This window comes from Balaenoptera acutorostrata, chromosome 5 (genome assembly GCF_949987535.1).
Source record: "Balaenoptera acutorostrata chromosome 5, mBalAcu1.1, whole genome shotgun sequence".
Classification (NCBI taxonomy): Eukaryota; Metazoa; Chordata; class Mammalia; order Artiodactyla; family Balaenopteridae; genus Balaenoptera; species Balaenoptera acutorostrata.
This window is the reverse complement of record NC_080068.1, coordinates 118,356,007-118,382,901: the sequence shown is the minus strand read 5'-3', so window position 1 is coordinate 118,382,901 and position 26,895 is coordinate 118,356,007. Positions and strand designations below refer to the sequence as shown.

The 26,895-nt window shown below is 37.0% G+C and overlaps 1 protein-coding gene across 2 annotated transcripts in view; it reads left to right on the top strand.

Annotated features, from left to right (window-relative positions):
- LOC103004566 (N-deacetylase and N-sulfotransferase 4) overlaps nt 1–26,895 on the top strand; it is a 231,422-nt gene that overhangs the window by 193,129 nt on the left and 11,398 nt on the right. The window contains exons 7-11 of one of the 2 annotated variants that reach the window (XM_007172427.2): nt 6,870–6,966; nt 11,182–11,305; nt 20,129–20,303; nt 25,086–25,256; nt 26,189–26,298. In XM_007172427.2, the coding sequence (XP_007172489.1) occupies nt 6,870–6,966; nt 11,182–11,305; nt 20,129–20,303; nt 25,086–25,256; nt 26,189–26,298 (677 nt within the window). The remainder of the gene's footprint in view (nt 1–6,869; nt 6,967–11,181; nt 11,306–20,128; nt 20,304–25,085; nt 25,257–26,188; nt 26,299–26,895) is intronic. The other variant, XM_028164021.2, reaches the window with a different exon arrangement.

The following is a 26,895-nucleotide window of genomic DNA, read 5'->3' as shown; positions in this document are numbered from 1 at the left end:
TCTAAAATACAGTTGAAAAGCAAAATTCTTTGCAAACGAAGCAGTTAAATGATAATATGAGGAAAATAATTTTTAAGTTCTAAAGTGATGGTGTGAGTAAATGGCAAGACCTAGCTTCTGGGACCACCATGAAGGACATCACTGGCAACTGTGAATAATTTTTTTGTGGGTGTTTGAGAAGTAAAATATCTACACAGTTCATATTATGTTAGTTTTTAAACATATATCAAAATCTGCCTATGCTTGTTACTAAATGTTTATGGTGCCTGTCCCAAGGCAGTTAATCGATCCTTCAGTCCATAATTATCAAGCACGTCTTATGTATTAGATTGTAGCAATCAAGAAGACAGAGGTCGGGCTTCCCTGGTGGTGCAGTGGTTAAGAATCCACCTGCCAATGCAGGGGACACGGGTTTGAGCCCTGATCCAGGAGAATCCCATATGCCACGGAGCAACTGAGCTGGTGTGCCGCAACTACTGAGCCTGTGCTCTAGAGCCCGCGAGCCACAACTACTGAGCCCACGTGCCACAACTACTGATGCCTGCGTGTCTAGAGCCCGTGCTCCACAACGAGAAACCACCACAATGAGAAGCCCAATCGCCATAACTAGAGAAAGCCCATGAGCAGCAATGAAGACCCAAAGCAGCCTAAATAAATAAATAAATAAATAAATAAATAAATAAATAAATTAAAAAAATCTATTAAAAAAAAAAGACAATAGGTCTTCTCTTCAGAGCACTTACATTCTAGTTGAATATAATTATTATAGATACAACTATACTATTAGTTTTCATATTATATACTATTACTAGAAACACATCCTTGAATAAAATAACTTCAGGTACTGAAATGCAGTGAAGAAAATGCGGCAGGAGGCTGTTACAGAGAGACAGGAATGAGAGGAAGTGCTTTGGCTCCACTCACCAGGGAAGACATCTCATGTGGGGTGATATGTGAATTGAGCCCTGAAGGACGACAAGTGCTAAAACAATGAATTGGATGAGTTGCAATAGCCATATAGCAAGAATATCCAGAAATAAACTGAATTAGGATTATATAGGAGTCTTTGGGTCATCTGGTAAGACAGCCCATAGCTTCCGGTTTGCCTGAAGAAACTCCAAGCCATTTTCCTTATCGGGTATCCCAGAAGTCTAGCCATCTGACTGTGAGGAGGGGCACCTCAGGTGCTGGTGCTTCTCACAAGCACCAGGAAGTCAGCTCTCATCTTGCAGATGGATATCTGCAAGAAACCAATCCATCAACAAGAGTAATCTCTTTCTGCTGCTCCAACTGCCTAACTAATCTAGGCAAAGGAAAGAAAAAAGTTAATGTGGGATTACAGAATAAGCACTTTCTTTTATAGAGCACGATTTAATCATTTTAAATATATTAACTCATTTAATATATTTATGCAATATATTTATATTTATGCATATATAGACCTATATGCAAGGTAGATAATATCAATCATTATTTTTTTTGTAGGAATCTGAGGTCCAGAGAGTTTAGGAAAATTCCTTAAGACACAGACAGTCTCCCTCCTGAGCTCACTCTCTTAGCAACTGGGCTGTGCTGCCCCTGCAAAATAAATAGGAAAGGTTCATGGCAGATATTAGCTTCAGCAGGAAGAACTGGCAAGATTTTGACTGTATTGTGGGGGAAAAAATACTAGCATTGCACAGAAAGATAAATAATTCAAAGATTCAGGTGCAGGTATATCTATAGTAATGAATACAGTAGAACTGAAGCTTTAGGTTGGTGTTGGCAGTTGTTAATTCAGAGTAGTGCTACTCAAAGTGTGGTCCACGAACAGCCTTGAATTATTTGTTGCTGATTCGCCATGAGACAAGAAGTTTGTGCCAACATATAAACAATCGATACCACTAAGCATCTGGTTGCATCATCCGGAATCTTCTTTTTTTCCTGTAGCAGGATGTTCTTGTTTAAGCATGCAGCTCAGTAATTCACATTCTGACACACGCTTTTTTTTTTTACCTTCTCGCAAAGTGCTTTGAAACACATTGAGTGAGAGTATAGGCAATGTTGCTATAATGATGACATTCCAAAACTACACTGGCTAAATAAAGTAGAAATGTATTTCCCCCTCATACAACTGTCTAAAAATGGGCAAGCAGTCTACAAGAGTTAGATAGCTCTGTTCCACGTGATTATCCAGGGCCCCAGGTTGGCAGGTGTTCGACATATGTATGGCTTCCACCTCTGAGCCCAAGGCACATGCTGCAATTGTAGCCATTTTACAGCTGGCAGTAAGTAGGAAAGGAAAAATCTAGGGAGAGCGACTTTATCCTTAAGAAGATACTTTACGTCCTTTTGGCTCACTTTCCTTAAACTGAAATGATTCATAGGAAGAAAGCTAAATTCAAGAGACACTGTGAAATATAGTCTGTAGCTGAGAACCCAGAGACTGAACAAGAGGATACTCTGTTACTGAAGGAAGAAAAGGAGACAAGATAGTTTAGCCTTCCGTGCTCTAGTGAAAATTATGTTTAGAGAGTTAAGCTGAAGCTAGACCACAGAGGATTGGCGATTGAACACTGAATAAAAGATTGCAGAAAACAGAGACACCAGTAAAAATAAAATAAAATTTCATTTTTATGTAAAATAAGAAATGTTGAGTTTATTGGATTGTAATTAACTCCTTTTATCACACTTTCTATAGATGAATTCATCAAGAAATCCAAGATGTATAGCCTAACCTTTTGCAAGGCGAATTCTCACACAATGCATACATAACTGGTCTCTTTATATTGCACTCTGTTCTTCCTCCAACGGAAGATGGTAATGGAAAATGCACTGGGATCAATTCTGAGGTAGGGCTCTGGTTCAATGATTTATTGAGGAAGCGCTTTCAGGAAAAGCTTATAAGGGAAAATGTAGAACAGGAAAAAGCAGAGCATGGATGTGGTCTTAGGAAAAGTCTGGATCCTTGACTGGATCTGCAGGGAGAGAGCTAATTACACAAGTTGTCTCACCTTGAAGCAAGCTGGTCAGGCTTTTACACCCCTGTATCAGTCAGTCACTGGACACGGGCCACCTCTGGAGTGTCGGGAGGGGATGCACAACTTCCTGTCAGGTAGCTCCTATTGGCCAAGGGCAACACTCAATCTCCCCAGCTGGGGGCGGAAGTGGGGTGGGAATGGGGATAAGGTATTGCATTGGCCAGAGATAGGGTTTTTCCTTCAGTGGAGGAAAGAGCACTCAGTCCGCCACACACCCCTGACCATACCTTGTACCACATAGCTATACTTGCTTCTCATATTGCACTGATTCACCCAGGAACAATTTTTCCACAATCGTGAGCATTATTCCTGGGGAAACCTCTAAGAGGAAGGTCATTAGGAGAAACTGCAACCTTGTTACTGCAGTTGGCGCCAAAGCTGAAACCAGTGCACAGTTTCTCCCACCTCTATCCCCTATTCTGGATTTCCCCCACCCGTGGTTAGCACTTCTGCTGGTCTAGATGGCTGGCCTTGTGGGTCAGGTACAGTCTCAGGACCTACTGCAGTAGCAACAGTTCTAGTTTGTCTCACTAATTCTTTTCTTGTAAACTTCCCTAGGAATTATGACAGAGGAAGGCTGTGCCTGGATAAAGATAACTTAATTTGTGAAGCAAGGGGTGTACTGTGGTAGACTCTGATCTGGTGCCCAGCCCAACCCTAATCAGGCTGTGGTGGCTCTGCTTTCTCAATTATTAAAATTGGGCACGGAAGTATCAACAAGTAACCTAGTGAATTATTTGAGTGCCAAAGATATTTCTCCCTGTATAATAGCTGTTCTACATCTCATGATGATCAGAGTCAATTGTCCCTATCAGGATGGTAACTCATTTCCATGCCTGATGGTCTACTGGCACAGGAAATCCAAAGTGAATGGGTACAAGCTGCAACTTTAAGTATGGCGATCCTCCTCCTGGGCCTCCTGGTGGAAGCATCTCTCCTCTGGGAACCAGAACTCCTAGACCAATAGACCTTAAAGTTGTGGAGATGGAAAGCACAAATTCTCTAATTAAGCCATTAGAAATGATGGTGAATGGGTCCACTCCAACATCTACTCCTTAATTCCTAGACACAGCTACACTACCTTTTGGAGACACAGCACCAACCAATAGCTTTTGATTTAAGAAGTACAGTGTATCTCCAAGCTGGTACTTCAACTGTATCTTTCATGCAGTCTTTCACCACTCTATCAGGCCAGCAGCTCTGGATAGTGAGGCGTGATAGGACCAGTGACTCCCAAGGGCATAAGCCTACTATCACACTTCCTGTGTCAAGAGTGGTCCCTTTACCTGAAGCAATATTATGTGAGATACCATGTCAATGAGTCAGACACTCCATGAGGCCTTGCATAGTGATGATGGCTAAGGCTATGTAAGCAGAGAAGGTAAATTCATACTCTGAATATGTGTCAGATGGGATCAGGATGAGTCACTGCCCTTTTAAGGATGGAAGTGTCCAACATAATCAATTTTCTACTAAGTGGTAGGAGAGTGCTATTTCTGGGACTTAGAACTGGCCTCTGTTACTGACAGGTCAGGTATTCAGCAGCAGCTGTAACTAAAGCAGACTTGGGGGAAGGAAGCCCAGGAATGGCTTCCATCTTGCTACCACAGCTTCTCCATTCATAAGCCCATTGCTTCAGCACTGGGTTGGCTGAGAACAGAGGTTACATGACATGTGGGAATGCTGGGAACTGGCTAAATCATCTGACTGCTTGGTTGTTCAGCAGTTCTACATTGGATACTCTCTGGTGTACATCAATGGGCAATACAAAGATTATCACACGTTTTGGTCACTATCACAGGTCCATCCACCTGCCTCTTCCCTAGAACTTAGTAGCCCTGATATTCCTGTCTTGCTCCTTTAAGTTCCTTGGCTAACCCATTCATCACTGCTTATTAGTCTGCTATACCCTTACCTTGGGCTACTAGTCTATTAGCAAAAATGTGGATGGCCAAAGACACTGTCCAGAACTCTGCCAATTGGACACTTTCCCTTAACGATTTGTTTTTAGGAACCTCCCTGAATGGGCCTGTAGGGCAGCTGCAGTCCAGTTTAGGCTTCTACCAACATATGGGTCAGCCTATCTACAAACCAAGCTAGGGTTTCCCCCTCTTCATCAGCAGGTTATAGAGGACCTTCCATGAAACTATAAGAATGAGCTGATATAGAGGCATGAGTGGAACAGTGATAGGTGACATGGGGTCTGGGCACTTGTTTATAAAGTTAACTTATAGCCTTTGTATCGTCTTGAAATCAGTTCTGGATGTACCACCCCATCTTACAATGAATTGCTACTGGGTACACTTGAACTTATGACTTGGTTGGTCTGTCAGTACTCAGCTTATGATGGCCAATTAATGGCCACATGATAACTTTGAAAATCCATGACAAGCATTATCTCTTCCAGGGCCCAGCAACACCTTGCTGCAGAACCTTAGGGGAGCACACTGTGATTCTCCTCTGGGACTTGACCAAAACTCTCTTTGGTGTCAATTTTATACCATAGATGCCATGGTACCATGGGTCTGGCAGGATGTATGGCCCAAGTGGAAGGGCTGCTTGGACCTCAGTCTTACCTCTTGTAGGGCTCTTTCTTCTTCTGGGTTCCACTCAAAACTAGCAGGTTTCTGCATCATCCGGTCAGTGACTCAGAGCAATATTTCCTAGGGCAAAAAAAAAAAAAAATGCTGCGTCCAAAACCCAAAGAAGCCCATCCAGCACTGTGCTTCTATCTTAGTAGTAGGAGTTGCAAAGTACAATAACACAGCCTGTACCTTGGAGGGCATGTCCCAGCATGCTCCAGACCACTGGGCATTGAAAAACCAACAATGGTAATAGGCCCCTGACATGATATTAAAGAAGATATGGCTAAAAAACTGATTAAAGTACATAAATGTGAACCATAAATGATTATTCATCTTATGCTATTTTTAATATTTGAATAATAAATGTAAAATTATTATTGTTTTAATGGTCAACATATTTTTAGAAAGAATTTTATTTGTGAAAATGATTTTTGAATATAATTATTAATTTGATTACCAATATAATAAAACCAATTTGTCAGTCAATAGATATTTCAAAAATTGTATCACTTTCATTTAAGGGCTCTTTTAATTCTCAGAAGTGTCATGAATTGGATGATGAATCTGGTCACTTGAATGGAATGGAATGGAAACCAGCACAGGAGAACATTGAGATGGGGATAAAATTGGACAGATGGCTATGTTAGGTCTGGCATTTCCTCACCATATCTATACAACAGTGACACATATGCAATTTAAAATATTGGTCTAGAGTTCAGGAGGGAAGTAGGGGCTAGAAATAATGATCTGCATGGTATCTGCTTGTGGGGTAGGGCCAAACTATGAGATTATCTGGATCAGCAGAGAATAGCACATAGTGTGAAAAGTAAAGGAAAAGTTGGCCAAGTCTGGAGTTGAAGGATGGCTTTCAAGCCACTCGAGGAAAAAAAAATAAGAACGATTAGGGCAGAGCACAGAAAACTGAGAAACTATGTTCAAACCAGGTAAGACAAGTTAAGGCTCAGGTATACAGAAGTAAAACATGAATTCAGAGACAGAGTGGAATCTCAGCAGTTAGAACCTAGCCAAGCCTCAGAAGGATGACGGCAGGAGCGACTTGATGCTGAGTTCTAACCTTGAAGGAAAGGAAGGTGCCAGTTTAGCAGGAAACAATTTGGAAACCAAAGAACCAGAACCAGAACAAGGTCTAACTCCTAGTTCTAGGGTATCAGGCAAGAAGTTGATCCTGTCTTTTGAACAATTTTTATGGAACAGAGCTAGGCATTCATTACACAGTAAGATTCATTATTCTTCCTTCTTGCAGAATCCATGTGATGATAAAAGACACAAAGACATCTGGTCCAGAGAGAAAACTTGTGACCACTTACCAAAATTCCTTGTAATTGGGCCACAAAAAACAGGTAAGAACAGCCAACTGTGCTGTTTGCATTCTTTTTTTTTTTTTGTCATGAAACACATGGTCATATGGTATTTGATTGTTTGGCTTTGTGAAATATTTAGACACCCATGCAAGTTCATTATTTGAATTGTTCTTCATTCCTGTGGATCATCTTTATGCCATGATCCTCAAAGAGACCCTAAAGTTGCTCATTTAATTAGACTTATGGGCTAAATTTTTATCTATCAATTTTAAAACTGTTCAACAGACATCACATTTTTGACAACTTGGAGCTTATATGTCACAGTTGTGATATCTGATTTTTAATATCTACTTTTTATGGCTTTGCCTAATTAACTCCTGAATTAAGTTATAACAAAGGGCTTTGGCTTGATTCAAATTATTTTACACTGCATATCAACCTTGAATTGATTTTTTTTCAGAACCACTGTCATTATTACCTTCAAATATTCTACCTGTGTGGTTTGTTTTCCAAATAATCATTATATATGAATATGGTTTGGACTTATTTTATGATACACCTATGGCTCATCAGGCATTTTTTTCCCCTTGATATTTTCTCATGTGCTGAAGGACAAGTGTATAAGAATGTAATAAAAGAGAGTGAAAGTATTTCACCAATGAAATGATACTTTCAATTAGAATATTTTATACTTTCTTCAGCATGGGACAGCTTTATATACTTTGCTTATGTCCTGATTAATTAAACTTTTTACTGAGTTGCTGTATTTTGAATTCACAACTTTGACTAGAAGCACTTTTTCATCAGTGAGTGCACAAACCATAACACAAGACAAACAGTCACAATAAATAAGACTGGCCTAGATGAAGATATTTATAATACAAGCATGTAGACCATTTTAAAGGTTGTGGGCAAAATTTCCAGACTATTAGATATTGGTTGTTGAAATCTTTTCCTCCTCCATAAATATAAATTGTATTACAATAGTAAGTTACATGTGCAGGGAGGGAAAATAAGCAGCACATATTTTCAGATATACCACTTTTGTTGTTGTTATTGTTTAAAATGTGCATTAATTTTCTACCAACTCCCTCACAGCAGTTCTAACACTGGAATGACTACTAAAGAAACAAAACATTCCTATGTTGTAAAATCATGCTAAAAATTTAAAGTCATATCTTCTATCATTTGTCATTGAATATTACTACTTCTTAGATGTGCTAGAACACTACAGGTTAGTAAGAAAAAATCTAGTTTTCTTCTTTGCTGTTTGTATTTACAGACAATAACTTATACCTTTAGATTTTAATATTTGACCTACCAGTGTGGAAATGATAAAGCTTTTAGCTGGTTTTGGCCTTCCCAAGACAAGCAAACAAGTTAAAGAAATTGGATGATAATATTTTATATGCTGTGAAAATGCTGTCTTAGTGTGAAAATGATTGTGATAATTCTTAAAATCCATTCAATCATAGAAGTCTGAAGTCTTCATTTGTTCTCCTGTTGCTTCAGTTGGCAAAACTCCCACTGCTGTCAGAGGCTGTAAATTCCCTGGAGGATGGGCACAGATAAATGCTAAGAACCTGGTCTTTAATGCAAAGTTGTCTTTAAATAACTTAAACCTGACCCGTGCATCCCTTGCAATAAACATGAGATATAAAAGTGGTCCTCAAACCCCTATTTGCTCAGTTGTTCTGAGGTGAGACTGGAAAGATGAAATATCCCACCTCGTTGCTGAATCCTGGAAAAAATTTCCATCAGCTAAAAGTGGGGCAGTGAATGGGGATAGATAGGGAGCGGGATAGGCCTGGGCTTAAGGCACTCAAAGTTGACACCGTAGTCCTACTAGAATCCTGTGGACACATGGGCATTCTTCATGATTCTGGGTCAAATTTTGATATTACTACTGTAGGAGAGGATTTTCAAAAGGGTTAAATTTAGCACAATAATTCTGAAAGCATAATTCATTGGCCTTAAATCTTCTAGAAGATCAGATTTCCCATTGTCAAAATTGATTTCTCACAATTTGACTGACTTACCCTGGTACATTTACTCTGGTAAAACTAAAAAGAAGTTGATTATATATAAAATAGAACAAAGTTTCTCTTAGAGCATTACAACGTGTGAGAAACTTCCTCTACAAAATATTTATATCAAAGACAGTGGATAAAAATGCATGTCAAGGATAGATGAAAGCATAGGCAATAATAAAGTAAATATACATTTTGAGGCCATGGACCCAGATTTTATGGCTGATCATATGAACATCAAGCCATGTGTCTACTGTCCCTGGTTGAAATTGCTTTCTCCTTCCTTCCTCTCAGAGGCCTCCCGACATCCCTCCTGCTCCTGGCATCGTGAAGGTGTATGGCTCAGAGCATAAAGGCTTTGACTTTCTGTAGCCCAGGGGAGCTCTGGGTGCAATTCTGTGACCATCAGGGTGGCTAAACATTTGTACATGCTACCAAATGAGGTTACAGAGTATTCACTTTAAAATATTCAGCAATAATTCAAAGATGTCCCTGTATCTTTACCCTGGAACCATCCAATCTCAACATCTCAGGGATGTTAACCTATTAATATTTCAGCTCTTGTGTGTCTCAAAAATCTCCCTCTCTGTCTCTGTCTTTCTCTGACTCTCTCTCACACAGAAACACAAGCTTCTTTCTCATCATCAATTAAATATTTTTATGTGGGCCCCATTCTAAAAAGTATGTAGAAAGAAACCTTCTGGATTCCCTGTTCCCTTCCAGCTGCTATTCTATACTACTCCATCTCTAATTGATTTCCTCTCCCTGGAAGATTTTTGTTCCTCCTCTCACATTTTCTCCTTTTTGAACTCCTTTTATTTTCAGGAGAAAATCAGATCAGTTCTTCAAGACTGCTATTGCCCCCCATAACTTTCATGTCTAAATTTTTCAGTGTGTTTGAGATAGTTCTTCTGTACTTTGGGCCTCTAATTCAGTTCTTAACCAGTTCTGACTCCTTTAATAATTTTTGTTACTTTTATATAATTTGATTCCATATTTGTTCATTTTAAACATGTTTTTCAATTAGTAATTAAATCTCCTTAAGGGCATTTATTAATTTTTGTCCTCACATTTCACTAGGAGCCACCCATTCTGGATTTCTTAGGTCCCCCGAGATCTGTTGTTACTTTCCTTTATATACACAATTCTCTGATGATCTTCTCGCTTCCAGGTCCCCAGCTACTATCATTTTTGTTGTGCCAGCCCTCTTGCCTAGTTCATTCCAAGCTCTCCTAGGGCTGGGAAATCCAACAGAATCTCCTGGGTGCAACACGTTACAAAAGAAATAACCTTTTCCATAAGGGAAGTTTTGATTTATGAGAGCCAGTCCCTTCATGATCCTTCCTGCTGTGGTCCCCAGTGTCTGGCCTGACTCAGGTTTAGAGGTGACATTTGTGCCTTCTGTGATATGTACACTCAGTGGGTTCTATCAGCCAGTCTGTTTAGCCTAGTGTCTCAGCCATCAGACTTGATTGTCCCATCTTGTCAGGGTAGAACATTCAACCGGCCATCTTCCAGAATCCTGCACTCCTCTTTCAGCCTTACTGGAAACACGTTTTTAAGGTACAACCTTAAAAAATGCTTCCTCCTGGAAGTCTTCACTGACTTCCCAAGTATAAATCACCCATTTTCTCAGGTATTAGAAAAACACTCTGCCCTTATCATGGGACCTCCCTCACTACGCTGCAATTACCTGTTTACTTGACTCAAGTCCACAGATACACTTTAAGTCTATCGAGGCCAGCAAATATATTTTTCTTATCAAGGTTTATCATCAATCATTACTACAGCAACTTGTACAGAGTCGCACAGGTCAACATCTTTTGAATAGTTTGATTTAATTTAATTGATCTGAATATAATATTAATTAAGGTTCAGGTATTGTGCTCGATGTCTTTGATACTTTTGCCACTCATCCAACTCCAGGAGGGAAATTGAACCACCTGATTTCTGAAGTTCTCCCCTAGCTGTATCATCTACCAGTCTGCTTGACTTTGACTATGTCCTCATATTAAATGAAGTGTTTAGGTCAATAGAATCATGAAGACTAATATAAGAACACAAATCATTGCCACATGAAATGCACTCAACTGATTTTTAGGAAATCATTTTGATACTGGAATGATTTGGTCTTTTGCATATTACTTTCTGAGCAAAAATTTTGTTACAATATATGTCTCTTCTTTTATTGCTGTATAACCTGTTGCCTCCTGTTTTGTAATAGGAACAACAGCACTTTATTTATTTCTTCTTATGCACCCTTCCATCATCAGCAATCTCCCCAGCCCCAAAACATTTGAAGAAGTCCAATTCTTTAATGGCAACAACTACCACAAGGGAATTGACTGGTAAGAAAAATAACAAAAAGTAAAGTCCATTATTAAGACATGCTCCTTCACAGCTGAGCAATTATAGATGTATGCATGGCATCTACATAATTACGGAATAAATGTATGGTCAATTCTACCATAGTGAATTAGAAATTAATTTATAATGATATATTTAATCAGTGTTGCCTGTAATTTGATTTGGACAGTGCAATAATGATAATATTTTTCTGGTAAATTAGTATGATTGAATAAAGAGGATTATGGAATATTTTTCATCAGCATTATTCATAAGGATATTTAAAATTCTCCTTAAGCATATTATTATTTTACTGTGCCTAGAATTTTTTTTTAACTAAATACATAATTTGTCTTCACAATGACTCTTGAGAAAACAAATAAATCAGTAGTTTGTTTTATTTTATAGTCCGTGACATGTATCTTCATTAATCACATAGACTGTAAATGTTGTGTTATAATATAAGCTGATATTTGTCATGCCAATAACAGAGCGTTTCCAAAATCATATTAATGCTAGTCACACATGTGCATAAGAGTAAAATTACTTTGTATTTGATAAGTTATGAAAATGTCAAAATCACAATATTTTTCCTAAACTGAAATAGAATAAACCTGGTATTGCAACTGATGTTTACTCTGGGGATTTTTTCTAGCTCTATCCCAATTTTCTAAGGAAAATATGGCCCTGATTTCCAAATCCCCCCTGAGGAAAGTTCCCCTCAATGCATACCTCTGTAGCATGTGACCTTATGTCAACATTACACGTAAATATGTCCTCATGAAAGGCTCATTCTTTTAAGATGCAGCTAGGAGGAGAGTGGGGCAGGGGCGATGCCAGTGAACAGATTTGACTTCCCATCGTGAGTAGAGCCGTGTCCACTCTGCACCTAGGAGATCACTCTTCTACCTTACTTTAAAAAGACTAAATGAATTTTGAAATTGCATGCAAGTTACTGAAAGCAGAGCAGCAATTTTATCTGTGAGCTCAAATGGAACACAAATTGTTAAGCAGGAATATAGATGAGACTTTTCACCACTTCACATTTGGGAAATATAATAACAAATGTCAAAGATGAGAATAAGTGTCTTATGTGAATTCTTAATTGCTCTTATTATTTATTTCTAGAACATTTGAGGGTTAGAGAAGCGATGAGCTGTAAAGAGGGTTACACACATAATTAACGCCTTGCACTGAATTAACCTCTGAACATATTGATTCCATAATCTACACACAGAGGAATGTTTCCACAGCAGATGGAAGAGTGAATCTGCCGAGGCACCACAGGATCAACTGGCAGGAAATATCTCTTTAATTACTCTGGATAGACTATAATGTGTTCACATTGCTACACATACTACAAATCATGCAGAAGTTAAAAAGGAGGAAAGCAACTATGCCATAATCTGTTTAGTATTTTATAGCTATTCTGACATTTTCCTCTTTTGTGCACTTTAATCTCAATTTAAGAATTTTGCATTCAAGTTTGCAAACATAAATTTTCTATTTTTTTTTTTTTGAGAGAACACATTTTATCCTCAGGAATTTTAAACATATCATAAAAGTTTAATATATACAAATCAAGATAAGAATAATTCCTTAATTACATCTAGTATGGATGACACAGGGAAGAATATATTTTGAGAGACCAACTGTGAAAGGAAAATGTTATATAAATTTTCCACAAAGGTGTAAATAGTTTAGCAGTCTATCCTGTGAGGTACTTGAAAAATTCTTTTTTTTTTTTCAAGTTAGAAATAATTTATTTTGCTTAGTTTCCCTATTTTAAAAAAAATTTATACAATTTTTAAAGGTTACTTTCCTTTTATGGTTATTATGAAATATTGACTATATTCCCTGTGTTGTACAATACATCCTTGAGCCTATCTTACACACAAGTTTGTACCTCCCACTTTCCCACCCCTATATTGCCCCTCTCCCCCCGCCACTAGTAACCACTAGTTTCTTCTACATATCTGTAAGTCTGCTTCTTTTTTGTTATATTCATTAGTTTGTTGTATTTTTTAGATTCCACATGTAAGTGTATCATACAGTATTTGTCCTTTTCTGACTTATTTCACTTAGCATAATGCCCTCCAGGTCCATCTATGTTGCTGCAAATGGCAAACCTTTGTTCTTTTTTACGGCTGAATAGTATTACATTGCATATTCATACCACATCTTCTTTATCCATTCATCTGTTGATGGACATATAGGCTGCTTCCATATCTCGGCAATCGTAAATAACATGCTATGGACATTGGGGTGCGTGTAACTTTTTGAATTAGTGCTTTTGGTTATTTTCAATATATACCCTGGAGTTGAATTGCTGGGTCATATGGTAGTTTTGAGGAACTTCCATACTCTTTTCCACAGTGGCTGCACCAATTTAAATTCCCACCAGCAGTGTACAAGGGTTCCCTTTTCTCCACATCCTCACGGACACTTGTTATTTGTGTTCTTTTTGATGATAGCCATTCTGACAGGTGTGAGGTGATATCTCATTGTGGTTTTGATATGCATTTCCCTGATGATAAGCAATGTTGAACATCTTTTCATGTGCCTGTTGGCCATCTGCATTTCCTCTTTGGAAAAATGTCTATTCAGTTCTTCTGCCCATTTTTAATGTTTATGTAATTGCTTAAAACTATGTCCTCAAATAAGGTTTTTTTTTTAACATCTTTATTGGAGTATAATTGTTTTACAATGTTGTGTTAGTTGCTGCTGTATAACATAGTGAATCAGCTATACATATACATATATCCCCATATCCCCTCTCTCTTGTGTCTCCCTCCCACCCTCCCTATCCCACCCCTTTAAGTGGACACAAAGCACCGAGCTGATCTCCCTGTGCTATGCAGCTGCTTCTCACCAGCTGTTTTACCTTTGGTAGTGTATATATGTCCATGCCACTCTCTCATTTCATCCCAGCTTTCCCTTCCCCCTCCCCGTGTCCTCAAGTCCATTCTCCACGTCTGCATCTTTATTCCTGTCCTGCCCCTAGGTTCTTCAGAACCATATATATTTTTTTTTAGATTCCATATATATGTGTTAGCATACGGTATTTGTTTTTCTCTTTCTGACTTACTTCACTCTGTATGACAGTCTCTAGGTCCATCCACATCACTACAAATAACTCAATTTTGTTTCTTTTTATGGCTGAGTAATATTCCATTGCATATATGTGCCACATCTTCTTTATCCATTTATTTGTCGATGGACACTTAGGTTGCTTCCATGTCCTGACTATTGTAAATAAAGCTGCAATGAACATTGTGGTACATGACTCTTTTTGAATTATGGTTTTCTCAGGGTATATGCCCAGTAGTGGGATTGCTGGGTCTTATGGTAATTCTATTTTCAGTTTTTTAAGGAGCCTCCATACTGTTCTCCATAGTGGCTGTATCAATTTACATTCCCACCAACAGTACAAGAGGGTTCCCTTTTCTCCACACCCTCTCCAGCATTTATTGTTCATAGATTTTTTGATGATGGCCATTCAGACTGGTGTGAGGTGATACCTCATTGTAGTTTTGATTTGCATTTCTCTAATGATTAGTGGTGTTGAGCATCCTTTCATGTGTTTGTTGGCAATATGTATATCTTCTTTGGAGAAATGTCTATTTAGGTCTTCTGCCCATTTATGGATTGGGTTGTTGTTTTTTTTTGATATTGAGCTGCATGAGCTGTTTGTATATTTTGGAGATTAATCCTTTGTTAGTTGCTTTGTTTGCAAATATTTTCTCCCATTCTGAGGGTTGTCTTTTCATCTTGTTTATGATTTCCTTTTCTGTGCAGGAGCTTTTAAGTTTCATTAGGTCCCATTTGTTTATTTTTGTATTTATTTCTGTTTCTCTAGGAGGTGGGTCAAAAAGGATCTTGCTGTGATTTATGTCATACAGTGTTCCGCCTATGTTTTCCTCTAAGAGTTTTATAGTTTCTGGCCTTACATTTAGGTCTTTAATCCATTTTGAGTTTATTTTTGTGTATGGTGTTAGGGAGTGTTCTAATTTCATTCTTTTACATGTAGTGGTCCCATTTTCCCAGCACCACTTATTGAAGAGGCTGTCTTTTCTTCATTGTATATTCTTGCCTCCTTTATCAGAAATAAGGTGACCATATGTGTGTGGGTTTATCTCTGGGCTCTCTATCCTGTTCCATTGATCTATATTTCTGTTTTTGTGCCAGTACAATTCTGTCTTGATTACTGTAGCTTTAGTATAGTCTGAAGTCCAGAAACCTGATTCCTCCAGCTCTGTTTTTTCTTTCTAAAGGTTGCTTTGGCCATTCTGGGTCTTCTGTGTTTCCGTACAAATTGTGAAATTTTTTGTTCTAGTTCTGTGAAGAATACCATTGGTAGTTTGATAGGGATTGCATTGAATCTGTAGATTGCTTTCAGTAGTATAGTCATTTTCACAATATAGATTCTTCCAATCCAAGAACATGGTATATTTCTCCATCTGTTTGTATCATCTTTAATTTCTTTCATCAGTGTCATAGTTTTCTGCATACAGGTCTTTTGTCTCCTTAGGTAGGTTTATTCCTAGGTATTTTATTCTTTTTGTTGCAATGGTAAATGGGAGTGTTTCCTTAATTTCTCTTTCAGATTTTTCATCATTAGTGTATAGGAATGCAAGAGATTTCTGTGCATTAATTTTGTATCCTGCTACTTTACCAAATTCATGGATTAGCTCTAGTAGTTTTCTGATAGCATCTTTAGGATTCTATATGCATAGTATCATGTCATCTGCAAACAGTGACAGTTTTACTTCTTCTTTTCTGATTTAGATTCCTTTAATTTCTTTTTCTTCTCTGATTGCTGTGGCTACAACTTCCAAAACTGTGTTGAATAATAGTGGTGAAAGTGGGCAACATTGTCTTCTTCCTGGTCTTAATGGAAATGGTTTCAGTTTTTCACCATTGAGAACGATGTTGGCTGTGGGTTTGTCATATATGGCCTTGATTATGTTGAGGTAAGTTCCCTCAATGCCTACTTTCTGGAGAGTTCTTTTTATCATAAATAGGTGTTGAATTTTGTTGAAAGCTTTTTCTACATCTATTGAGATGATCATATGGTTTTTCTCCTTCAATTTGTTAATATGGTTTATGACATTGATTGCTTTGCGTATATTGAAGAATCCTTCCATTCCTGGGATAAACCCCACTTGATCATAGTGTATGATCCTTTTAATGTACTGTTGGATTCTGTTTGCTAGTATTTTGTTGAGGATTTTTGCATCTATGTTCATCAGTGATATTGGCCTGTAGTTTTATTTTTTTCTGACATCTTTGTCTGGTTTTGGTATCAGGGTGATTGTGGCCTTGTAGAATGAGTTTTGGAGTGTTCCTCCCACTGCTATATTTTGGAAGAGTTTGAGAAAGATAGGTGTTAGCTCTTCTCTAAATGCTTGATAGAAGCATTGAAGCCATCTGGTCCTGGACTTTTGTCTGCTGGAAGACTTTTAATCACAGTTTCAATTTCAGTGCTTGTGATTGGTCTGTTTTTATTATCTATTTCTTCCTGGTTCAGTTTTGGAAGGTTGTGCTTTTCTAAGAATTTGTCCATTTCTTCGTGGTTGTCTATTTTATTGGCATATAGTTGCTTGTAGTAATCTCTCATGATCCTTTGTATTTCTGGAGTGTCAGTTGTTACTTCTCCTTTTTCATTTCTAATACTATTGATCTGAGTCTTCTCCCATTTTTCTTGATGAGTCTGGCTAATGGTTTATCAATTTTGTTGATCTTCTCAAAGAACCAGCTTTTAGTTTTATTGATCTTTGCTATCGTTTCCTTCATTTCTCTTTCATTTATTTCTGATCTGATATTTATGCTTTCTTTCCTTCTGCTAACTTTGGGGGTTTTTTTGTTCTTCTTTCTCTAATTGCTTTAGATGTAAGGTTAGGTTGTTTATTTGAGATGTTTCTTGTTTTCTGAAATGGATTGTACTGCTATAAACTTCCCTCTTAGAACTGCTTTTGCTGCATCCCATAGGTTTTGAGTTGTTGTGTTTTCATTGTCATTTGTTTCTAGGTATTTTTTTGATTTCCTCTTTGATTTCTTGAGTGATCTCTTGGTTATTTAGTAGTGTATTGTTTAGCCTCCATGTGTTTGTATTTTTTACAGATTTTTTCCTGTAATTGATATCTAGTCTCATAGTGTTGTGGTCGGAAAAGATACTTGATACGATTTCAATTTTCTTAAATTTATGAAGGCTTGATTTATGACCCAAGATATGATCTACCCTGGAGAATGTTCTATGTGCACTTGAGAAGAAAGTGTTTTTGGATGCAATGCCCTATAAATATGAATTAAGTCCATCTTGTTTAATGTATCATTTAAAAGTTTGTGTTTCCTTATTTATTTTCATTTGGGATGATCTGTCCATTGGTGAAAGTGAGGTATTAAACGTCCCCTACATTTATTGTGTTACTGTCGATTTCCCCTTTTATGGCTGTTGGCATTTGCCTTATGTATTGAGGTGCTCCTATGTTTGGTGCATAAATATTTACAATTGTTATATCTTCTTCTTGGATTGATCTCTTGATCATTATGTAATGTCCTTCTTTGTCTCTTGTAACAGTTTTTATTTTAAAGTCTATTTTGTCTGATATGAGAATTGCTACTCCAGCTTTCTTTTGATTTCCATTTGCATGGAATATCTTTTTCCATCCCCTCACTTTCAGTCTGTATGTGTCCCTAGATCTGAAGTGGGTCTCCTATAGACAGCATATATACTGGTCTTGTTTTTGTATCCATTCAGCCAGTCCGTGTGTTTTGGTTGGAATACTTTATCCACTTACTTTTAAGGTAGTTATCGATATGCATGTTCCTATTACCATTTTCCTAATTGTTTTGGGTTTGTTATTGTAGGACCTTTCCTTCTCTGGTGTTTCCTGCCTAGAGAAGTTCCTTTAGCATTTGTTGTAAAGCTGGTTTGGTGGTGCTGAATTCTCTTAGCTTTTGCTTGTCTATAAAGGTTTTAATTTCTCTGTCAAATCTGAATGAGATCCTTGCTGGGTAGAGTAATCTTGATTGTAGGTTTTTCCCTTTCATCTCTTTAAATATGTCCTGCCGCTCCCTTCTGGCTTGCAGAGTTTCTGCTGAAAGATCAGCTGTTAACCTTATGGGGATTCCTTTTTACGTTATTTGTTGCTTTTCCCTGCAGCTTTTAATATTTTTTCTTTGCATTTAATTTTTCATAGTTTGATTAATATGTGTCTTGGTGTGTTTCTCCTTGGATTTATCCTGTATGGGACTTTCTGTGCTTCCTGGGCTTGATTGACTATTTCCTTTCCCATATTAGGGAAGTTTTCAACTATAATCTCTTCAAATATTTTCTCAGTCCCTTTTTTTTTTTTTCTCTTCTTCTTCTGGGACCCCTATAATTTGAATGTTGGTGTGTTTAATGTTGTTCCAGAAGTCTCTGAGACTGTCCTCAATTCTTTTCATTCTTTTTTCTTTATTCTGCTCTCCAGTAGTTATTTCCACTATTTTATCTTCCAGGTCACTTATACATTCTTCTGCGTCAGTTATTCTGCTATTGATTCCTTCTAGAGAATTTTTCATTTCATTTATTGTGTTGTTCATCATTGTTTGTTTGCTCTTTAGTTCTTGTAGGTCCTTGTTAAATGTTTCTTGTATTTTCTCCATTCTATTTCCAAGATTTTGGATCATCTTTACTATCATTACTCTGAATTCTTTTTCAGGTAGACTGCCTATTTCTTCTTCATTTGTTTGGTCTGGTGGGTTTTTACCTTGTTCCTTCATCTGCTGTGTGTTTCTGTTTCTTCTCATTTTGCCTAACTTTCTGTGTTTGGGGTCTCCTTTTTGCAGGCTGCATGTTCGTAGTGCCTGTTGTTTTTGGTGTCTGCCCCCAGTTGGTAAGGTTGGTTCAGTGGTTTGTGTAGGCTTCCTGGTGGAGGGGACCAGTGCCTGTGTTCTGGTGGATGAGGCTGGATTTTGTCTTTCTAGTTGGGAGGACCACATCCGGTGATGTGTTTTCAGATGCACCTGGTGTGTCTGTGACCTTATTATTATTTTAGGCAGCTTCTCTGCTAATGGGTGGCGTTGTGTTCCTGTTTTGCTAGTTGTTTGGCAAAGGGTGTCCAGCTCTGGAGTTTGCTGGTCATTGAGTGGAGCTGGGTCTTAGGGTTGAAATGGAGATCTCTGGGAAAGCTTTCGCCGTTTGATATTACATGGGGCCGAGACGTCTCTGGTTGACCAATGTCCTGAACTCGGCTCTCCCACCTCAGTGGCTCAGTCCTGACACTTTGTCAGAGCACCAAGACCCTGTCAGCCACATGGCTGCTAGTGTTGGAGGGTCTCCTGCAGAGGCGGGGTTGGCTGTGGCTCACTGTGGTGACAAGGACACTGGCAGCAAAAGTTCTGGGAAGTACTCCTTGGCATGAGCCCTCCCGTAGTCTCAAAAATTCTTAACTAATTAAAGATATGAAGTAATTTAAAATATTTACTAGGCAATATGGTGTAATTTGCTGTTTGCCAAGGGTAAACCTAATTTTTCTGGTTTTGGTTTTTGATAGCACAGAACATCAACCCAAATCTAAAGGATTTTCCCTCTGTTCTTTAACAACCTACCTATTTCATCTCACTCTTTCCCCTGCCCTAACTAGTCCATTAGAACAATATTACCTGGGATTGTTTTTACATTCAAAGTGTATAGAATAGTCTCTATTTTGACTATTATAACACCAATAATTAGAAATTGATATACATGGATGTAAAAATATTTAAATTATTTCTTATCCATAGTATGGCAGGAAATCAGTTAGACCTCAGATTAATTATTTGTCTTTCTCTGCCTTCAGGTATATGGAATTTTTCCCTACTCCATCCAACATTACAAGTGACTTTCTATTTGAAAAGAGTGCTAATTACTTCCATTCAGAAGAAGCTCCCAAACGAGCTGCATCTCTGGTCCCCAAAGCCAAGATCATCACCATCCTCATTGACCCCTCAGACAGGGCATACTCTTGGTATCAGGTATGAAGCAGTGAAAAATACCGTTAAAAGCATTTGGTCATAGCTTGAATGTAAGTAACGTGAATTACCAAAGTCCAGATGTATTGAACAGTCAAATGTTAAAAGAGCTAAACAAACAAAAAAAATTATGAGAAATCAGAACTATTGATAAGATCTAATTGATATCAATTTGGGCAAGGAGTTTCAAGCATAACATAACAGAAGAAAATCACACATCAAAGAATTAATAGATTGAACCATATAAACATGTAAAATGTTGGTCAGTCACAATTAACAAAATTAAAATAACTATCTAAGTGGAGCATCTTTAGCAATACATATTAAATGGCTTAGTTCCCTTAATTTGTAAAAAAAAAGTTCCTGAAAATTGGTAAAAGTAACTAACTAAATAAATATTTGAGTAAAAAAATGAGCAGACAAGCAAAAGGCATAGGTAAACAATTTACATACACACACACAAATCCAACCGCACAATAATTTACATGAAAAATGATCAACCTAATTAGGGATCAACAAAATATAAATCAGAATGGTACTTTTAAAAATATCATCTTGACAAAAATTGTCACGCTTATTCTCTCTGTTGACAAGGGTGTGATGATAAAGGTGCTCGAACTTTCCAGTAGAAGGATATATATGGAGATATTTTCTGAAAACTAATTTGATGAGAGTTATCAAAAGGTTTGTAAAGGTACTTTTGTGCTGTGATTCCTCTTCTGGAATCGATCATAAGAAAACCTCAAAAGGATTAAAAATATGTATCCCTTTTTTATTCATCGAGATACTAATCATAATAATAATAACAAAAGGAAAAGTAAATATCCAACAATATAGAATTGTTGTATTCTACAATACAATGTTGTATTGTATACTCTAAAATGGAGTATTCTTCAGCATTTCATGATGGTTTTAATCCATAGAATGATAATTAAAACATAGTGTTCATTCTAATGTGTGGATAGATATTAATCAAATAAGCAAAAAGGTATATAATTAGAAATTTTGAATGCTCTGTGAGGAAGTATGGGAGGTGCTATGAGAGCACTCTCTAGAGAAATCAACTTTAGACTTAAAACTGATGGACGAGTAGGTTTAACTGAGTGAGGGTAGAGGGAGAGTGGGGCAGAGGGAAAGTATGTGTAGTCCCCTGGGTGCAACGAACCACAGCACAGCTAAAGAACTAAAAAAAGGTTCATGTGGTTAGAGAGCAAAACCCGAGGTGGAGACCTGCGGGAGATGAATCTGGGAGGCACATGGGGGCTAGAAGCCAAGTGGGAGAACCAAGTGGCCACCATTCCTTGAGCCATCGAAAGCCTTTTTAAAATGTTAAACCAGAATTAGTTTAACATTAGTTTAGTTAGTGTGTAACTACCAGAATTCCTTTTAGAAAACATGATACTATCTGCTATTTGAAGAATGGATTGGAGTGGAAGAAGTGACCACTCAGAGAAGTCAAGTAGAGGCTATTGCAATAGTCCTGCTGTGAAATGGCGGTAGCAAGGACAAAGATAGTAAGTAGAAATGGGATGAAGGATAAAGTATCAAGAAATCTTTAGGGATTAAAATCAACAGAACCTGGTCAGAAAACAGTGTGAAAGATAAATCAAGTTCCAGTCTGGGCAACTGGATGATAGCCATATATTCCCGTGAAAAAGAAGCACTGAAGAAGGATACAGGTGTTGTGCGGGGGTGGGGGAAGGCTAAAGATGTAATTTGCAATTTAAAAAAAGTAATTTAAAATCAGTAACAAATATTTACTAAATCATTAAATGGCAAGATCTAATGATGGGGCTAATACTACTGTAATTTTGAAATAACGGTGAGTATAAACATTTGATATATCTGAAACACCTGTAATGTGATAAAAAAAGAACTGATTTTTATTGGTGGTAAAATCACAAGTACAGTATATACCAAATTTTATTTAGAAGTTACTAAAGATAAAGAGACATTTTTTTTGAAGATTCATGTTCATAGATCCTCTGAATTCTATCAGCGGGAGTTATTAAGAACCCCTGCATTGAAACTTAAGGGATAGAAAAGAGTTTAAATGTACTAGCTGGTAAATTTGAAGGTCTGGGATAGAGAAATTAAAGTGACTATGATGGTCTCTTTTTCCTTTAAAAAGCTGAGAAAAAAAAAAAAGTTGAGAACAAGTTAATCTAATGAAAAGAGGGGGAAAATTTGGGAGGCAGTAGTTTAAGGACAGAAGAAAGGGGGTATGAAATCTTGCTACAGGGGTGAGGTAAAGTTGACCAGAGAAATGTAAAATTGCCCACTGCAATGAAAGCCTAATTAAAGCTGATGACCTTGAATTTAAGGTGGTAATAATCTATATGTACTAAAATCCCAATGATATGAGTGCATACATAAATTAATGCCAAAATAAAGTAGATTAAAAGAAAAAATTTAATAGCATTGTAAAATAACAAGTAATTTTTCTTTTTCCTTTATTCTTTTTCTTGACTTTTCAAAATTTCTTCAATAAACATATATCGCTAAGAACAAATAATGATGGACAGAAAAATGTGATACTGCAAACTGAGATTGCAAGTGGTTAGGAATTCAAGTGGAACACTTGTTTTGGGAGCAAAATCCAGAAATTATTGTTAGAATCCATGAGTCATTGACTCCCTAATATACAAAAATGTGTCTTTCTCACTATAACAAAATTCACATTGCAAAGCAAGATAAACTTATTTTTTTCAATCGTGCCAAAAATATTGAGATGTTAAGCCTTAATGAAACATTTTGAATGTGAACACTTGGGGGAAAATGTTGCACATTTTCCTGGCAGAAAAAATGGTCACTGCTTAGAGCAGATTTATATGAATCTTTTTTTTTCCCACATGGATTCAACAATTTTTTTTTAAAAAGAGAGAATCTATGCCTGCTTCTTCAAGTAAATTCTTTGAACATACACATTTGAAATGAATAAATTTTTCTGATAATACTTTTTATTGCTATATTGCTAAGAGTAGGGTCCCCAGCCTGCTGTACATTTCAAAATAATGCAACCTATTACTTAGGTTACATTATTACCCAGTCCTGTCTATTCAGTGAGTACCATAAATTTGAAGCTCAGCAGGTATAATTCAGAAACTCCTACAAATGTCACCTGCCACTGTAATTTCTACCCCACATTTTTATAATGGGCCTCACAGAGGACCTATAGTGCTATTTTTTCCAGTTCTGTGTGACTTCTGGTCATATTTTTACGCTAATCTTTTTAGTTGTATAAGTATAAAAAAAAGTTGGTGCTAAACTGATATAAGTCAATATAGAGCAGATTAAGTACAATTCCATATTATCACTGTGCAAAGTAGAAATGTTCGCATTACTGTATTAACATGCACATAGTATGTTTATATTTCCTTACTCAAGTTACCCTGTTTCTACACCTTGTATTAATTAAATGTACTATGTAGTCTCTATGTATGTAGCATAATGCATTTACAAATAAGGTCAATAAATATGCAATTATGAGAGGGCTTCAAAAGTATTATTACTTCTACCAACCTACCACTCATTAGTTACACTTTAACCATTTACCACTTAATCATCTTTACTTTCTTAGCAATTTTTATTTCTAACATATATAAGGGCTGCTATTACATAATTCTATCAGGCTCTAATATACTTCCATCCTTATCCTGTAGTAAATTTTCTTTAAGTTCACTTTTAGATATCTTGCAAAATCAATTCATCCATTCCCACACACCTCATTCATCTTCACTCAAATTTACTTTAAAGTTCTCTTAGTTTCCACATTTATTTTTTTCTGCTTATTAAAATCTTTCTCACTACATTTTAACTCAAAAGCATCAATCATTAAAAAAGATCCCTTCATCTTTCATTCAGAACTAATCACTTATTGGTCTGACTATCACAGCAAATAACTTATACCTCTAGTCAAATATATGACTTTATCACAATCTGTTAATCTATTGTTTTCCATACCAGATTTTGATTTCTTTGAAGACAGTAATTTTATCTTACCTATATCTTTTTATCTCTAGAATCTATTGCAGGTTATTGTTCTGGGAAGGATCTTAATAAATGCTTATAAAATTGTATTGATTTGTGTTGGGCTCTTGAGCTTGACCAATGATGGTAGGAGGTGAAAGATTCAGAGAATTTGGTACTGAAAAGCAGTAGTGAATTGGTATTTAGGAATTAGCAGAGTTAGGTGGAAACCCTTGGGAGGATCAAAGTGAGGTGCCTTGGGCAACATCAACATAAATGTGACACCTGAGCAAGCAAGAATAAACATCTGCCTTCTCTGTACCCATAGCACCTGACACACAGGGATATTAGGGAATTGTCAGAACCCTCAGCAGTGGCTGTAATGAAACAAGAGCACAGTAATATGTAAGCCTACTCCTGCCAGTCAAAATCTCTTTTCATCAGGCTTGATCTGTCTGGTCCCTGACATCTTTTCACTTATAATCAGACCCATGGAGAAAATCCTTGTACTCTGTCTCTTGTCTTGCACCTAAACATTTTAGACATGAAGGCAACCACAGGCTTATCTGAATGCTACTTGATATATATGGAAGGCTTATACTCTATATAAACAATATGCCAATGCCAAGGTTTCAATATAGTATGCAGTTTTCACCTTATTTTTCATTCTAAAATCAATTAATTATTTTTTGTTACTTTTTTGGAATAAAAGACACATGACACCCACACATATATCCACACATCAAACACATACATGAAGACATACCTATGCAGGCATAAAGAAAATTAATTTTACAATTGACTTTCTTATTAAAGCACCAAAGATCACATGAAGATCCAGCTGCCCTGAGGTTTAATTTCTATGAAGTTATCACAACAGCACATTGGGCCCCATCTGACCTGAAAACTTTGCAGAGAAGATGCCTATTACCTGGATGGTATGCGGTCCACATAGAAAGATGGCTAACTTACTTTGCTACTTCTCAGGTAATGTCCTGAACTGACTTTCTTCTGTTTATTATATCCTCATAGGGTTGCGCTGACAAACAGAAAATATAAATTAACATTGCCACAGATAGCAATTTATTATCAGAGATGATCATACCTAAGGAAGAAATGTGGATTTTTACATTTTTAATGTCAATGGTAGTATTACAATGTTAAGTGGCTGTGAAACACATTCTGGGGATCTTCTTTTGGATAGTAGCTGGTCTGAAAGTGGTAGGGCCTCACACAGGAGGCATCAGGTGCTTCATAAGCAATCACCAGTAGAGGAGCAGCCAGTTAGACAGAACCTTTATGGAACACCATGTGCAGATACCCGTGTGTCATCTGTCCTGTGGGACTCTTATAAGGAAAGAAGGAGGTCATGGATTAGACTGTCAAAACGGAAAGTGTTGTAACAGCTCCAGGAACTTGGGATAGAACAGGAAATAAGGATCTGAGGAAAGTGTCCACATCCTTTATCTTCTTCATTCCAGTCAGGTCACAACTAAAACCTGAGTTCCCTGTTGTGGTTTGTAAGAATAGATGGGTAATTTTCATCTGTATGCCCATTATTTCCAAGCCCTTGGCTCCAAGGTTAACTCATGGAATTTCATAGGTTGGATAATTATCTGTATTACAGAGCAGATGGAAAATCGTGTTTCTACTGAACTACTAAATCAAGAGAGTGTCAGTGTTTATTTATGATTTACAATCAAGTTAGTTAAGCGTTATAAAAAATGCCTTTGGCAAAATTTGCTGTTTATTTGGAAGGACACAAGAATAGTAAACATTAACATGTATGCTAAGTAGTCCATATTTTCTTCCTTTTCACACTGATCTAATTGATTAACATCTTACCAGGTCAAGGGAGGCAGCTTGGTCTATTTAATTTAATTTTGTTCTTCATAAAGTGACTATTTTTGACTCTACAGTTGCTAATTATTGATGGACAGCAGCTGAGATCTGACCCAGTTACTGTGATGGACGAAGTCCAGAAGTTTCTGGGAGTTACACCTCATTATAATTACTCTGAAGCACTAACGTGAGTCTATTCTCATGGTTGATTTCTTTCCATTATTTGCCATCATAAATTATCACTGGTAGGTGTGTATATAGCATCATTAATACTAGGTATGAATTTATACATCATTATGCTACTCAAAAGCAGTCAAAGGAATGTCCTCATTATTCATGTAGTGTCTCCCTTTTGAATACCAGGAACACTTTACCTTATAGGCATTTTATGTATCACAAATTCCCCTTTTTGTGAGCTTTTTCCCAGTATAAATTTGTTTAAGTAAACTTTCTACATGCCTACTCTATGCAGAAAGTGTTCTAGGAATTGAGGTTACAAAGGTGAGACAGATGATCTCTTTCCCCAAGTAATTTACAGGTTAGAAATAAAATGTTGATGGCCTCCATTAGCTCTGTGAAAGTGAGTAGTGTTTTGGGCAGAATTGGGAAAGGGATACATTCATGTTTTACTCTGTATTTATTAAATTGTGTATAACCAAATATAATCACGTATAATGTTGTAGTTATTATTGCACAGCTGACCGCCCAGAACCTACTGGCATGTAACCGTAGCCATTTTATTATGCTCATGGATCCTGTGGGCTGGGAATTTAGACAGGACACA